The sequence below is a fragment of the Eucalyptus grandis genome, chromosome 8, assembly GCF_016545825.1.
Source record: "Eucalyptus grandis isolate ANBG69807.140 chromosome 8, ASM1654582v1, whole genome shotgun sequence".
In the NCBI taxonomy this organism is placed as follows: Eukaryota; Viridiplantae; Streptophyta; class Magnoliopsida; order Myrtales; family Myrtaceae; genus Eucalyptus; species Eucalyptus grandis.
In genome coordinates this window covers 48809148-48824660 of record NC_052619.1, presented here as the reverse complement: position 1 = coordinate 48824660, position 15513 = coordinate 48809148, and the positions used below count along the sequence as shown (strand labels likewise).

Here is a 15513-nt window from a genome sequence, read left to right as displayed (position 1 = left end):
GAGGGGGTAGGCGTTGAGGAATATGAAAGACCCACCTCCTCTTTTAGGGTTCTGTACTGTGGTGGTTTTTCTTTCTTTTGTCTTTTGTAGATCTTTTCTCTTTCCTCTTTCTTTTGGGGGGGGCGGGGGTTTTGATATTCCCGGGAAAAAAAAAGAAAAGGAAAAAGGAGCAGCACACATCTTTTCTGACATGATATAATGCTACTACTACTACCACCGTGAAGGGTGTATATGTATATGCCTGGCACATATAAATTGGACCCTTCCGAATTTTTTCATTTCGAATGCTGTCCTCACTCAATTTCCTCTTCCTTCTCGTTTCGTCAACTGGTCGTACTGCTGCTCCGGGCAGAGGGCCTTTTCCAATTAGATGGCTAGCATCTTTGGTTTATGTAATGCGGAGGAGGAGGAGGAGATGCGAGGATGATAAAACGGATGTGTGCGGATACTACCTTCGGGAGATTCTGGTGGAGTGGAGCTCCGACGCTCACGTGGCTTCCTCTGTCCTTGCTCCTGCAGCAGATGTATCGTTTTCTCTATCGTTTTCCTTGGGGAGGGCGATAATTATTGCCATGTTTGTCGCATATGATATCCCCCCCGCCTCCCCCTCAATCAGCTTCCATCGTTTCCCTCCATTTCGATGTCCTGATTTGCCCCCCCTCCTTCATTTTCTCTTTCGGGGGCAGGCCGGGGTCCATCGCCATCAATGAGATGTGTGGATGGATAGAAGAGGCTTTACTTAATACGGTCTACAATTTTCAACGGTGGTGTTTTCCTTCGCGGAATAGATCCGTCGATATCTAAGCTCTCTCTGGTTTCGGTGGGACCGCATTGATTGAGCAGACAAGCGAAAGCAAGATAGGGAGATAGAGGGGGAGGAGTGGGTGGGAATTTTCTTTTGGGTTTGTGTGAGCAAAAAGGGGGGGTCCCTGCCTAGCGAATCGGCCAAAAGGGGAGAAAAAGGGGAAAGGAACGAGATCTTGCCCTACGCTGAACTTGGGAAGGGGGGAAGTTGGGGTACGACTTTGGAGGTTATATCCACGTAATAAATGGGGCGTAGCAAAGTCACGTATCTTTGCCTTAGATCATCCCTCCTTACGGTCTATTCCTTCCCCCCTCCTTCCCTTTTCACCATTTGAGAAAGTCGCCGTCCTATTTCTTTCCCTCTCTGCTCCTTTTATTTTCCGGATCAAATCACAAAGTCCGCCGGAGAGATCGATTGACGATGTCCACACTTCCGTTCCTCCGGAGAATCGAAAGCGCCGATGCCGAACTTGGCGGGACATCGAGACCTAATATCTGAAAATTCCGTGCGGTTGTGGCGTTGGAATCCCGAATAGGGTGGGAGGAATTAAAAAAGTTGGGACTGAAACTCGTTTAAGAGAACGGAAACCTTGGTGGAGGTCGGACTCTCTGTCTATTGCGAGATTTTGAGGGGGGGACACGTGAATTTTGCTAAGCAGCGTTTGTGCTTTTGTTGGGGGGGGCTATATTGCTAGGAGGGACAAGGGCGTGGGACCACACAAGGGGGAAATCCAAAAGTAATGTGAAGCACCACCCGTGCCTCCTTTTGTGCATCCTTCCAGCTCGAGGACAAGAGAAAAAGCAAAGGAAAGATTACGTTATCACAAATTTAGCACTCGAAAGAGAGGAAGAGGGGGGGCAGATTAGGTTATGATGCCTCCCTCCCGGGCCCACACAAGCCTCTCCCTATTGCCCCAGCACCACCAATCATGCGTGAATGTGTGTGTACATATTGTCGTTGGTGTCATTCTTTCTCTGGTGGGAATATTGAAATGGGTATAATGGCTTGAACTTGGACATCATGTGTAATATATAATTCATAAAATTTTTTAATACATATTTAACCTAGTCCATGGGTATTAATTCTTGTAATTTGTGAATATATATATAAAAAAATCAGAGATTATATTGAACAAATTTAAAGTTTAAGAATCACGTTGCACACTGAGTTAAAGTTCACTGGATCACGATTCATAAATCACATTGCACATTGGACCAAAATTTGTAAATTATTTGTGTCATTTTTCCTTTGAACTTTTGTTGATTATGTATATACTGAATGCGATCCTTACCAAAAAAAGTCATAAACATATTATATTATTACTAACTTGGTTCTAGATCTTTTCACATTAGTACTAATTGCATCAATTTGACTAATTTAGGCCAAAAAATCGTTGATATGCATGCTAGTAATTTTATGTGGCACAACCCACACTGACACATACATATATTTTTTAATTATAAATTATCAATATATTTTTTTTCCTTTCCTTTCCTATCCTTAACCTTCTCTTTCTGCCAATGGTTAGTCATTGGCCATTGGTTGTCGACCACAGCCATGGCCGACAAGGGCTGGTGTTGCCTGGCCAAGGGTTGGCCTCGCTAGGCCGTGCCCAAGCAAGGGTGAGCACTGGTGAGGCTTCACTCGTCTAGTTAGGCAAGGCCAGCCCTCTCCACGACACAGGTGACTAGCAAAAAGAAAAAACAAAGAAAAAAGGGAAAACAATTAAAAATATTTACGTTAGCATCAGTCATGTCACTTAGATTGATGTTCATGTAAGCAATTTCCAGCTTGTATTGATGACCGGATGTACTGAATTGACACTAATGTGAACATCTTAGTACTAAATTAGCCCAATTAAAATGTTTATTATTGAACTGGTACTTAGGCAATCTATTTAAGACTTTTTTGGTACTTTTCCCCGAAAAATCATCAATGTATTCCACAATTCATGACTCGTCATTATTCTCATTCAACTACATTTGCATACTCTGTTTATTCATTTAATTTAGTTCATGAACTATTTATTATTCTCTCTCAATTGGGCGATGTCAAATCTAGTTTTAATCCCACCACAAAAAATACTTGTTAACTATGACATAACTTTAAGATACAAACATAACACATAAATCGAATGAATTGCGCAACACAAAACATATAAGTTACGCACATTTCTCTATTAAAATATTACTTGTGTTCCCATATTGTTTTCTAACTGTATCTAAATATGTCGAGTTAACACAAAGAACACATTAAATTGCTTAACTAAACGGGCCCAACCGCATTATAAACAGGCGAAAGGGTCAATTCATATCTTCCGTATTTATTATTCGTCTCTATTGAAAGCTTATACAAACGCCTTGGCAAATGTAGCATGTATGTCTTCCGAAGGAGTTGCGTCGTATTAATTTCTAAATAAGGGTTATCGAGATTTATCTCGAAGAATACTCGATGGTCCTCGCCACACTAAAACGAAGACTTGTTAGATATGCCTCAAGTTTGTGCCCGATAAGGAAAGTTTCCTAGTTCAAGTAGGTTTCCTAGTTGGAATCAATTTCCTAATTGAATGATTTTTCTAGTTGGAGAAGGTTTCCTAAAAAGAGATTTCCTACTTTGGATTTGATTCTTGCCTATATATAAGAATTTGAGACAGAAAGAATTTAAGCTTTTCAGAGCCACTTTTCGTAATCCTTGAATTTTGCTTCTCCTCCCCCATATTTTTTCCTATAAGGGTTTGCACGTAAAATCCGGTGTTCTTTTATTCTTCTCAATTTCAATTTCGTTATAGTTTCTGCATCTGCCATAACAAGACCATCAGAGAGAAAGTAATGGTTCTAGAATGAGTTCGAAAAAAAACAAAAGAAAGGACAACTTTCACGTCCTGAGGCCTACATCAACAAATCTCGTTCGATCTTTACGGGAGGACCACATTGTAAGAAACTTAAATGTCCACAGATAAGACGACACCGGTGGTGTGTTCTATCCCAGTGGTATGGACCCCAGGCTACTGACTTTTCAGGAAAGTCACAAACATAAAACTACATGTGCTAGTCAAGACACATCTGTATCGATTTCATTCGTTCAAGCATGTTTTTCCTTTATTTCCTCCCTCTTCCTTTCTTCGTCTTTCTTGTGCAGAGTTAGCGACCCCTCGATGCTGCCACCTTCGCCACGCCAAGTCAAAGCTTTCGCCTCAGCCCCAATCATCACCACCGACGACTCTCTCTCTCTCTCTGTCTGTCTCTCTCCCCCGCTCTCAGGCAACCTCAGTAAAAACATCGTCAATTGTCACACAGAGAGAGAGAGAGAGATGTGCTTGTGCAGAAGCTTTTGCGGGTGTCTGCGAGAGGAAACTCAAGAAAGAAGAGAGACCCTCCACTATTTAATGTCCGTAAGTTGAAGGACGGCGAGCTTCGTGGCCTCGGAAGGGGCGGCGCCACGCCGGAGCTGGCGTCGAGCGGCGGTGGCCGAGATCCGAGAGGAAGGGTTTCGGTCTCAGGGTCTGTTTTCGAAAGGCGTGGTCAGTGACAAAGGGTCGTTTCAGGCGGTCTCAACCCTCTCACCTAAAAAAAAAGACTTTGCTCTCCATTTGATACATCGGCCGACCAATCATCTCATTCCCCTCGCACGCCTTCTCGGATAAGAATGGAATTTGTACTTAAAGATGGATCGCATCATCAAGGTCCGTGGATTGTCGGGTAAGAATTTGATTAGACAGTTCGGTACCGAGAATATTCTCGCGAACTAACTGGGTCGCTGGCTTAGGATATTATCCTCGCAAAGATTTCACACGTAACAGTTGGTTTTTTTTTTTCCGGGTTTGGGATGACGCACGCAAGTTGGAGATGGAGACCGTCATTCGCACGTCGCTTCTCAAGACGGCCGCGGACAACGACCCGAATGGTATCTTCGGTATATTGTCCACGGGGAGCCTCGCAAACGATGGTCCAATTGCTCCCTAGTCAGCATTGGATGCGCACGTCGCGTGGGTCCCATCAAATTGCACGGCCCTCGCGTACTCAACAAATCTTGTTGGAGATTTGCGGAAGATTGAACATCCCGATCGTTCGTGGATAAGCAGAACTCGTACATGATAAGGATCTAACGCGGAAACTTGATAAATATTATTATACTAATCTCTTGCCATTGATGAAGTCCAGTTGAAGCGTGAATTCGCGAGGTCTTGAATGATTGATAAACGGATGTTTCTAGCCAATTGCCTTTTCAACGTTGATGGTATATTTTCTCAATTTCGGAGGTTCACATCATGGGTTTGACTTAAATCTATTTTTATATCTCAATTCAAATCCCTTCAAATAATGTCTCTTATCAAAATAATTATTTTAAAATTGGGCGAACACTATAATTATCACGTAATTTAGCACGCACAATAAAATGACAATGAAATGAATGTGGACAATATCAAACTAAATGTGAGATCATACTATTAATATTATAGCAAAATCCAGACAAGATTTCGATACCATGGTGGACATGATCGTGTCGACCTCGTGCTTATCTGTTGGAAATCCACTGGTAGCCTCGACAGTGTGGGATGGGGTTACTCCATCGAAGGAGAGTCAAGCAACACGAGAAGTCGAATTCAATTAACGACCAAATTCGATGTCCTGCTGCTCTAAACCTCGAATATACCCTCTCTTTTTTTTCCCCCAAATGAATGAGGGCGTTGACCCGGGTGCCCGTGATCTTGACCTTTTTTTATCTTTTTACATCGCGAAATCGCCTGCAAAAAAAAGAAGAAAAAAAGCAATCATATTAAAGGCAGGGAGGGGGAGAAAGCGCGTGTGGGGCCCGCGGAATCGGAAGTTGCTCAACCGTTGTAGGCCAACCGAAAGAGACGGGTTTAAGAAAAATCAAAAAGCGCGGGTCCCACTTGAATGCCGAGGTGCGATCGCGTGCACCGGCAGCAGACCGCCCGACAGACGCTCGCCCTTGGATCGGGCGCAACGACTCATCCAACGGCGCACGTGCGCCAGGAGCGGGCCGGATTTCCTGGTGCCGTGGCGCAGGAGATCTTCGGGGCGAGGGGGGGGGGGGATTTTGACTGGGCCCCGGATCCAGTGGAGCGCCGACCCACCGTCTTACGGATGGGCCCCACGGGGCGGGGACAAGACATCGTCTGATTGGGCTTTTTCTGATGTCGGTCCGGTCGGGGGAGGGGCCCACCTCTTGCCCCCATTTCGTCCTTTCTCCCCAACTCATCTCTGTTTCAGAAAAAAATTTCTTTATTACGCGTACTAGGATTGGACCCGAATCGCCGATTCTAGGGAAAACTCCCGCCAGATCCGCCATTTTCAACGGTCCAGATTTACATATTAATTCTCTCTTTAAGATCTTTTTAAGGTTTTTCCGAGGAGTGATGACATTCGTATTTATGGACTGTCGGGGCACCCTGCGGCAGCTTGGCCTTTCCATTCGCTTATTAATCCGGTGCATCTCAGATTTCATATCGATTTTTAATTTAAAGGGTCTATTTATTTGAAGGAAACTGTTTTTGTTTCGATTTGATGGTGTAAAAACTAATAAATTTATGGAAAAAAATGTTTTCCAATAGAATAAAAACAACATGCTTAAGATTAGCGGAAAATGATTTCTCATTCCGGTAAGGACATTGTTTTTTTTTTTCTAAACCACTAAAACAAATGAAAACTAGTTTTTTTTTTGAAAATAATTTTCATGAAAAATAAAATAAACGCGCAATTTTAGATCTCGTTTGAAATTTTTTTAGAGAAAGATAGAGAGAGTCCGTTTTGGCTGCGTGATGGTGACCAGCATATGACGATGGACCACATATTTTGTCCTCTATAACACTTTTGTTTTCAAGGAAAGTCATTAGATTCGAGTTGCGGAACTCCGATAATGTCACGAAGGGGGTGACCCCAAATGATTGAACGATCACATTGTGATGTTTTTGCTCTAACATGGTCTGCGCGAGGTGGAGACAATCCACCGGATTCGACTAATGACTCTGTGTCTAAGGACAAATCGACCTCGTGTTGGAAGTTGGTGTCCAAATGAAATGATTTTGGAAATTCTTTTTGAAAAAGACCCGAACCTAATTTTCGATCGAATCAAGGGTTTGCTATTGGGCAATTTGATAAATATAAGTATCACGACAGATTAAAAATTAAAGTGAAAAATTGACCTAAGTTGGATTGAACTCTATTATGACTTTTCATTTTATCTGCATAATGCACGAGCGATTGTAAATAAATTATAAATTTTTTTTATTCATATTCACGATTCTTGAGTTTTTGCATTTTATTTCGATTATGAAACTAAAAGCTCAATTGGGCTTGGATTAAGTTTGTCATAAAATAAATTTGACTCGGACCTGAATAAAAGTTTAATTCTTTTTTTTTTTATACCGGAAACTTCCAATTTTTTAAGCTTTTTTGGTTGAAATTAATATTGTTATCTACTAACAGTAAAGTTAAAATTCAAAGCTATCACGATATTTGATAATGAAGATTCCTCCGTTGAAAAGTCTTACTAAAAGATGGCGAATTCAATGCAAACAAGGGCAAGTACCGTTGAAAAGTCTTACAAAGAGATGGCGAACTCAATGCAAAAAAGGGCAAGTAACCTCTAAACGTTCCAATATTCAACCTTCATCATTACCTATCAAGAATACGAGAACCCTAACACGACCATTCCACGCGGTACTCTTACACAAATCTAGACCCTAAAGATCTCATAGAACCAATCATGACAAATTTATAAAAAACGAATGATGGGAGAAGTATTTTTCTAAGGATAGTCGCTTCTATCATTTTAAATATTTAGTCAATAAAAAATATTTTTATCATCAATAATGATTTACATCTAAATTTCATGAAAACATTTTTTGTTTATTTATTTTTTTAAGTTATACAAGTGATTATTTTTAGGAAAATATATTTCAAATCATTCATTTTTTTGCAAAATACAAGTGCCCTTAAGGCGAGATCAACCGTTGCTAATTGTCCATTTCTTGATCCACGTTGTCCTAAGAATATATTAACTTTCGTAAGCATTGTTAACAATGCTAACATACTTTATGTTTCTTAGTTCCTAAGATTTGTGGTGAATATGAATATGAATATGTGTTTTTATATTCTAGATCGAGGAAAACTCCGAGAAGATAATATAAAATAATATTAAGGATTAGATTAATGAAACCCCAATATTTTATTCTTAGGGTTGGGGGGAAGGAATGGATTCCCTTGTCACAGATTCGGTCCAGATTGATCTGATATATATAAGAAATGTGTTCAAACCCATGTTTAATATATATACTAAGAAACCCTAGATGGAATATATTATATATTTAGAAGCCAAAATGGTTTTGAATACCAGCTTTTGACCTACAAAACTTCTCGTGTTTACCGGGGTAAGTTCTACATTTTGACTTTTTTCACCGAGCCTTATGGAATAAAGTAATTTAGGGAGAAAATCTCGATTTTTTCTTTTTTTTTCCCATCCATGCTTACAAAGTATAGATTTTTTATTATTTAATTTTCCATCTTTTAAGATTTGCTCGAAATTACTTACTCAATTTGGTTCAATTTGACTCGTCAAGCTTTGATTAGACTAATTTTTATCAATCCATTTAAAATAATGTCTACTCATTCTCGCTGTCATGTAGAATGTCCCATATTTGTTGTCAACTCTAGAAAGGGATCATCGGAATAATTTAAAAAATACAGAGAAATTAAATTGTAAATTTTAAACATTGAAGGAGGTGGCAGCGGAAAACTGTTGGGTATTTTGACATTATGGAATAATTAATTGCACTAAACTCAAGCATGTAAACTATTGATAATTCGGTTGTACACGTCAATCATAGCTTAATCTTTAGCTTAAGGGCATTTTTTTAGTAATAATTCCTTTCTAATGCGACAATATTTAAACCCTTACTTTAGTTATAAATGTGTGGTCCATCCACGACACTTTATACTCCTTATGAATATTATATTATAAACTCCCAAAAAAATCAATATTTAAATCCTTACTTTAGTTATAAATGTGTGGTCCATCCACGACACTTTATACTCCTTATGAATATTATATTATAATCTCCCAAAAAAATCTGCACTCTCTCTCTCTCTCTCTCTCTATATATATATATATATATAATATACCGACTACGAGACAAAATGGTCCCAAAAGGTACCTTCAAGATCCTACCATGTTATTCTTGCAAGGCTTTCATTCAATGCAGCACTTTTCAATGCTCTTGAATCGAACTCCATGCCATTAAAATCTCATTGCACGCCTCCAGGCCCTTCCCGAGACTATAAAATTTCTCATCGTGGATCGACTAGCCCCGGCTGAGATCAATGATAAGCATGGCGATCAAATAAACTAAAGGGTCTAAAATATGCATGTGGACCTGCACTTCCATAGACAGATCTTGATGCAAATCCCCTCCAGGGATATTGCTTGAGTGAGCTGACAACGAACCCATTACTTAATTCGAAACCATCATCTCATCCGGACCAGAGAGAAGACTCGCCATTTAAAAAGAGCATTAGGGCTTGTAATCCGATCACACCATGATACGCTGCTAATGATCCGCCGGCTAATCATGTTCCCACGGTAAGTAAAATGCGTTAGCTGCACATGCAATTCGTAGTCCATACCGCTTATCAATATTTTCTTTAAGGTTGATGCTGCATCCAATTACTGATAAATGATATATACAGAGTATCATCTAGGAAAGACAGAAAAATCTCCCAATCAAATTCCAGCACAATCAAGCGAATGATTTCCGTGTTCAGAAAGAATTACGAGATTCCATTTCCAAATCGTTGCTTAGGCCTACCATCGTCCTATGTATGCACAAACTTCTAAGTGCTAAGACTGCAGACTTTTCGGCATCACCTCGGGCTTGTAAGAGTTGCCACTTCAATTTCGTTTACCTCACGCTCGGAGGAGGTAAAAGTGCTGCATAGCAGACACGTTGAAGTGGCCACTTTGTCGATGCCCCAGGTCGGGTTTACTAACTTGACGTGCCTGATGCGGATGATCTGTCCAAGGATTCAAGCTCTTTCTCCTGCTGTTTCTTGAGATGTCTCTTGGCGGTTTCAGTCACAATCTTTGCAAAGAAGTTTATGAGCATGAGCCAGACAACGCCGTTCCATATCGAGGCAAATGAGAAACCCCATTTCTTCACCTAAAACATAGATTTCGTACCATTATCACACAAAATAGTTAAGAATAGTGATGCAACTGGTAGGCTATTGAACACAGCACATTTCATTCCACGATGGATGGTGCAGTATACGGAGCATCGAAGAAGTACCTTTACATTTGAAGTCACAGGAGGGGATGCTCCCAGATATTTATCTCTCACTGCATTGAGTTTGGCAATGACGTCGAGCAAGATTGGAGCCAGACCAGGAACAAAGCTGAAAACCCAAATCAACTCATTCTCCATCCAGTTAAGGAGTTGATTGTTGCAACAGATATTATGAAAACCGTCTGCAATGTAAGGAACAAAATCAGAGGTCCATCCCTAATTAAAACACCATTTTTCCTGGTACTAGTTAGAAACACTTCTCATAACCCTTGATGATGGACCAAGTTTCCAAAAAACTTCAAACCAATTTTACCTGACAAAGACCGTTACTTGCCTAAAAAGATATACTATTTCTTTTGGGAGGCATAAAGAAACTAATGACTTTTTACCTGTATGTGGGTTTTGATGATCGCCTTTCCAATCACTGTTGCGAGAAAGAACTTCCAGAAAGAAATCCCAAATTGCCCACACATGATTCCAGCAAGGTCAAATAGTGGATTTGGCACCTAAAAGAATTTGCAGCAAATGAAATGGTCAGAAATTCAGAAGAAGCTACGATTTACTGATTAAAAAAGTACTTTGCTTCATGTTTGTGTATTCCCGTTCAAACAACAGATTAATGGATTCTCTGGCGAACATTGTTGTGGATTTCCTTTTTTCCTGGGGGTGGGGGGAACCCAAAAAAGACATTTTATTCACAATAAACAGGTTTGAAGAATTGAAATACTAAGGTAATAGGGACAGATCCTCACTGAAGCAAGCATCAAAATGGTGAAGAAGTTCAAATATTGAGAATGTGACAGGAGCCAGTATTTAATTTGTGTGAGGTGGTTTGCAATGACACCGTTCTCTTTGTTTGAGGAACCACCCAACTCTTCCATGGCATCTGACTTGCTACCTGACAGCTGTGCTGCAAACACAATGGGAAAAATAAAAATTAAGATGAGCTGCAAATTATCTCAGTAACTTTTGATTGCAATAGATCACAAGGAACAAAAGAAACTGCTAAATACATAATAATAAGGTAAAACGCATTGGAACTCTCTCCTCAGGCAGGTTATCAGATTTAAACCTATTTTACTTATGCAGCACAATGTCCGAATGATTTTACCAGCATGAATTTTATGACAAAATTTAACAATTATCACTAGCATGACCAGTGGAGGAAGCATTTAACAAGTAGGTGGAGATATTCCAACAAGCCATGATACAATCAAGCATCGTTTAGCAGCGTTCCACAAGTCCTCAAAACATGAGATCTGTCATCCATAACGTTCAGTACACCAGTTTGGAGACTACGTAGACATTTACTCAGGTAACCATCATAAGTTCCTCACAAAGGAAAAAAGTAGGTTGCTACTGGAAGTCAAACAGAATGAAACAAACCATCAAAGACTATGAATTCTTCATTAAATTTGAATTTTTCTCAAGAAATAGAATCCAGGATGAAGGGGCTTATGAACTCATGGAAGCACCTATAAGGAGTAAATAATAAATATGCAGTTCTCAAAAATTTTCCCTAGCCCCATAACATCAATATTCACGGCTTGCCAAAAGAGTTCTTAGTTGGAGGACAATAAGAGAGACAAAACCAACACAAACACTCTGCAACTTTCCTTTTCTACTCCATGCTTTTGCTAGTTGAAGTTTATTACTCACAGCGAAGTCAAAAACAAGTGCTGAAGGTACCTAATGTTTATCAGGCCACTTTGCCTTTTTAGAGACATGATGCATTGAAGATATAAAGTGCAAAAGTAAGAAATTAGCTTGTAGCCCCAAACCTGCTCTGGAGATAAAATATGGAGGAAGCTCTCCAAGTGCGGTTCCAATGCCCCATAGAACAGCTTCCATCTGAATTTGAGGCAGAATGTGGCTAAGAGGTACCCGCAGACCATGCATAGGTGCAAATAATGGAGGTCCAAATTCAGAGCAATCCTTATCAAGCCATGAGGGACCTTTCTTTAATTGAATCGTGTCATATGGAGCAGTTTTTATATCAACTCTTCCACACTGCATTGCTTTGATAGTGAACAGTGCAATGTGAGGACCCAAATAAAGGACAAAAGTGTGTAAACCTGATCCTGGAAGAACATATCATATGAAAACAAGAAAAGAAAAAATCTATTAGTGACTATGATATCAAACATATGAATGAAGCTGAGAGACACAAGGAATCCACAAAGTAGACAAAGCAGAAAAAAGAAAAGAAAAGATAAAGAACTATAAGTGCTAGTCTAGTATGCTTATATGCCAAACCTTTACTTACCTAGACCAATTGAAGAAGCTACTCCAAGTGCTATCCACCATAATCCAAATTGCATGTACTTGTAGAACTCCTCGACATGCTAAAACAGGAGAAAAGGTAAATTAATATCCTCAACACAAAAAGAACAAAATTTAAGATATTTTTATGAAATTACTAACAGAATCTAAGCCTAATAATCTGCCCAGTGACATAAGCTGAACAGACTTAGAGTTCCTGGCAAAGGACTTCATGAGAACAAAAGTTCAAGTAACACAAATCAGGGAATCTCACCAAATCAGTACCTTTATCATTTCTTAAGAAAAAAATTCAACAATTGTAAGTAATTAACTTCACACCCACAAGCTAAGATATTCTTAGCACAAAAAATATTTAAACAGATAATTCCGATATTTAAGAAAGGGAGACACCTAAAGAAGCATAGTAGTTTTTAGCACTTACTGCCAAACCAATATCCTTCTAAACATTTATCCACAGGAGCTACAGAGCAGGTAAGTGGCAGAACGGATGCCAATTGCAGGTAACAAGTCCTAGTTTGATTCTCTTAAATTCTAGCTATCCACACAATTTATGAGAGGTTTAACATTAAGATGGTGCCTTTGCTCGACAATAAACTATCGTGCCCAGAAAACACTTCAATCCCACATGAATAGCAAACCTTTTCATGCGCCCCATCAACTGTAACCACCAAAAAGCTGAGGGCCACAGTAATGATGCTTAGAAACAGAAGCAATCCCCCTTTTCCCAATAGATAAGATATCAAATGCTTGAAATGCTGAAAAGTTGCCAAAACAAAGAGCTTTAAGGTCTTGTACGGCTGTGTGGTCAGAGTCAAATTCTCCAGATCCTGCCGATGCTTCTGTTGCAGTCCTGAAGGAGGAACAACTCAATTTAGCTGCACGGCTTTCTTAGCTCTAAAAATCTCGCAGATAAGTTCTAAAAGCTCTTCTCAACTTGTTATTTAAGTCAAATTGATAACTTGGTGATGTACAATGAATAGACCTCCACACATCAAGACAGATGAAAAGTGCATTTTCATGTACATCTCTCTTCTCAACTTCCCAAAAACCAGTTCATGGCAATGTACGTGCCTAAAGCAGACGCAATGGGTGATAATTAAGAAAAAACCTTCAGTTATGACTAAGACCACACCATTAAATTCTCTCAAAATGGCTATTTGGGTGTGCAATAGAAAACGTCCATTGAATATACATGTTTTAATTGCCTCAACTGCTTAGAAAGCTTGAGCAAAGATATTCCTGATATCAATCTGGAGAAAATCCCTTTCCTTTTCTGGCTGAAGATTCAGGGGTTTACAATTTAGAATGGTAAAGATTCCAAACATAAGAAGCGGAATTTAACTCAGCAACCAAAGCATGTAGACACTGAATTACAAGTCAAAGCCCATAAATTAAAAAAAAAAAAAAAAAAAAAAAAAAAAAACTAATCCCATCTCCTGGGCATCTAAGGTATACAAGTCAGAATGTCCTCATACTCATCACCTCTAATTTCTTCCCAAAAAATAAAAGAAAGAATTTACCCATTTCAAAATAAAATTACAAGAAGATTTATTTCTCTGTTTCCTCTTTCATTCCATATTGAGCAGCAAACTTGAAAGAGAACCCATTAATGGTCAAGTTTCCAAATTTCCATCCGGGCAATCAGCCAATCCTCAGCCCCTCGTCAATTAACACCCGCATACCGCTACCCAGATACGATTCGCATTAAAAGAAAAAAAAAAGAAAAGCAAAGAAGGGGAAGCGCAACCACCCCCCAAAAAAAAAAAAAAAAAAAAACAGAAGAAGCTTAGCAAGATCAACAATTCCCTCGCTTCACCACGCAAGCGACGACCCCAACGACACCGATCGAAAGAAACAGCAGACGAAGACGGAGGCGAGCTCGAACTTGCCTGAGATCGACGTGTCCATCGCGCGGGCGCGGGCGTGGGCGTGGGCGTGGGCGGGGGCGGGGGCTTTGCGGGTCCTCGTTCAGGTCGTCCGCGTCGAACGTGTTCGAATCGGCGGATGATGATGATGATGCGGGGGCGTTAAGATATGGCGAAAGTTCGCATTTTTATCGTTCCTTTTCAGCGTTTTTACTTCGTCACGAAACGCGCACGCCCGGACGGTGGGATCGCGCGCAGGAGGTAGAGAGAGAGAGAGAGAAAGAGAGAGACAGTGGACCCCAAAATCGGGGCGGATTCTAGGACGGTACGAAGCGAGGAGTATGCGTGAACATCAGCTACTCTCGACCTTGTCTCTCTCTCTCTCTCTCTCTCTACCTACCTACTAAAACGGGCTGGCCTGGCCTACTTCTTCATGACCTGTATTTATTTTTGGGGGATGTACATAGCAAATTTAGTAATAACACTAATGTTTAGGCATGCATTATCTATTATAATGATGCGGATTAACTGAACATTTATAATAATCGCGAGATTATTAATTGAACTGAAAAGATGGTTCTATTCATATTCTTATATTTCCAAGTCACTGTCTCGCTTGTTTTTATTTCTTTATGTGGATATCGCGTGTCCTCTTATTAGATGAAAGGGTCTTTATCACAATAAGATATTTTAAAGAATCGGAAAATACTAGTGCTTCGAAAATGTTATCTCAAATATTTTGCGATTTGAAAAATAAAATAAAATTTGAGAGTGTAAAGATTTAAAAATTTATAAAGAAAGAATGATTTTTCGTGCGAGGTGCGCTGCGTCAAAGGAATCGGGAAAGACCTTTTTGTATCCATTCTCGAGGGTAGTATTCATGGCAAACGTCACCACTTTTTCCTGAGGTCATGTAATGGTTTCCAAGCCCCTTCTATATATAGAGAATATTCTGTCTTAGGAAAAAAGATATGCTGCTGCTCTATATTCCACAGGTCTCCAACTTGCAGAAATCAATGGATCTATCTCTTACCAGGAAAATGTTTTGGTTGTCTTTACTTTGCCAGGTAGAGTCCAAGCCCATGGTATTGTTTTTCGTTAAGATGATAATGCGACTGAAACGTGAAATTCACGATTCACAAATAATGTATTTGATCATTCAGTCAATTTTCAATAGATTTTTCTGATATGGCTTTAAGCAACGACTACCAAAATTACTTTAAGACCTTATCCATGAGGTTGAAATTTGACTTCAC

The 15513-nt window shown here is 39.8% G+C and overlaps 1 protein-coding gene across 1 annotated transcript; it reads right to left on the bottom strand.

Moving 5' to 3' along the window:
* Positions 1-9436: 9436 nt before the first annotated feature.
* Positions 9437-14561, bottom strand: LOC104414854 (vacuole membrane protein KMS1). Its single transcript, XM_010026048.3, is given in 9 exon segments — positions 9437-9983; positions 10113-10276; positions 10279-10291; positions 10499-10615; positions 10862-11019; positions 11891-12190; positions 12376-12454; positions 13031-13242; positions 14282-14561. Coding segments are annotated over 9 exon segments (1236 nt in total). The 5' UTR covers positions 14301-14561; the 3' UTR covers positions 9437-9809.
* Between the last annotated feature and the right edge of the window lie 952 nt (positions 14562-15513).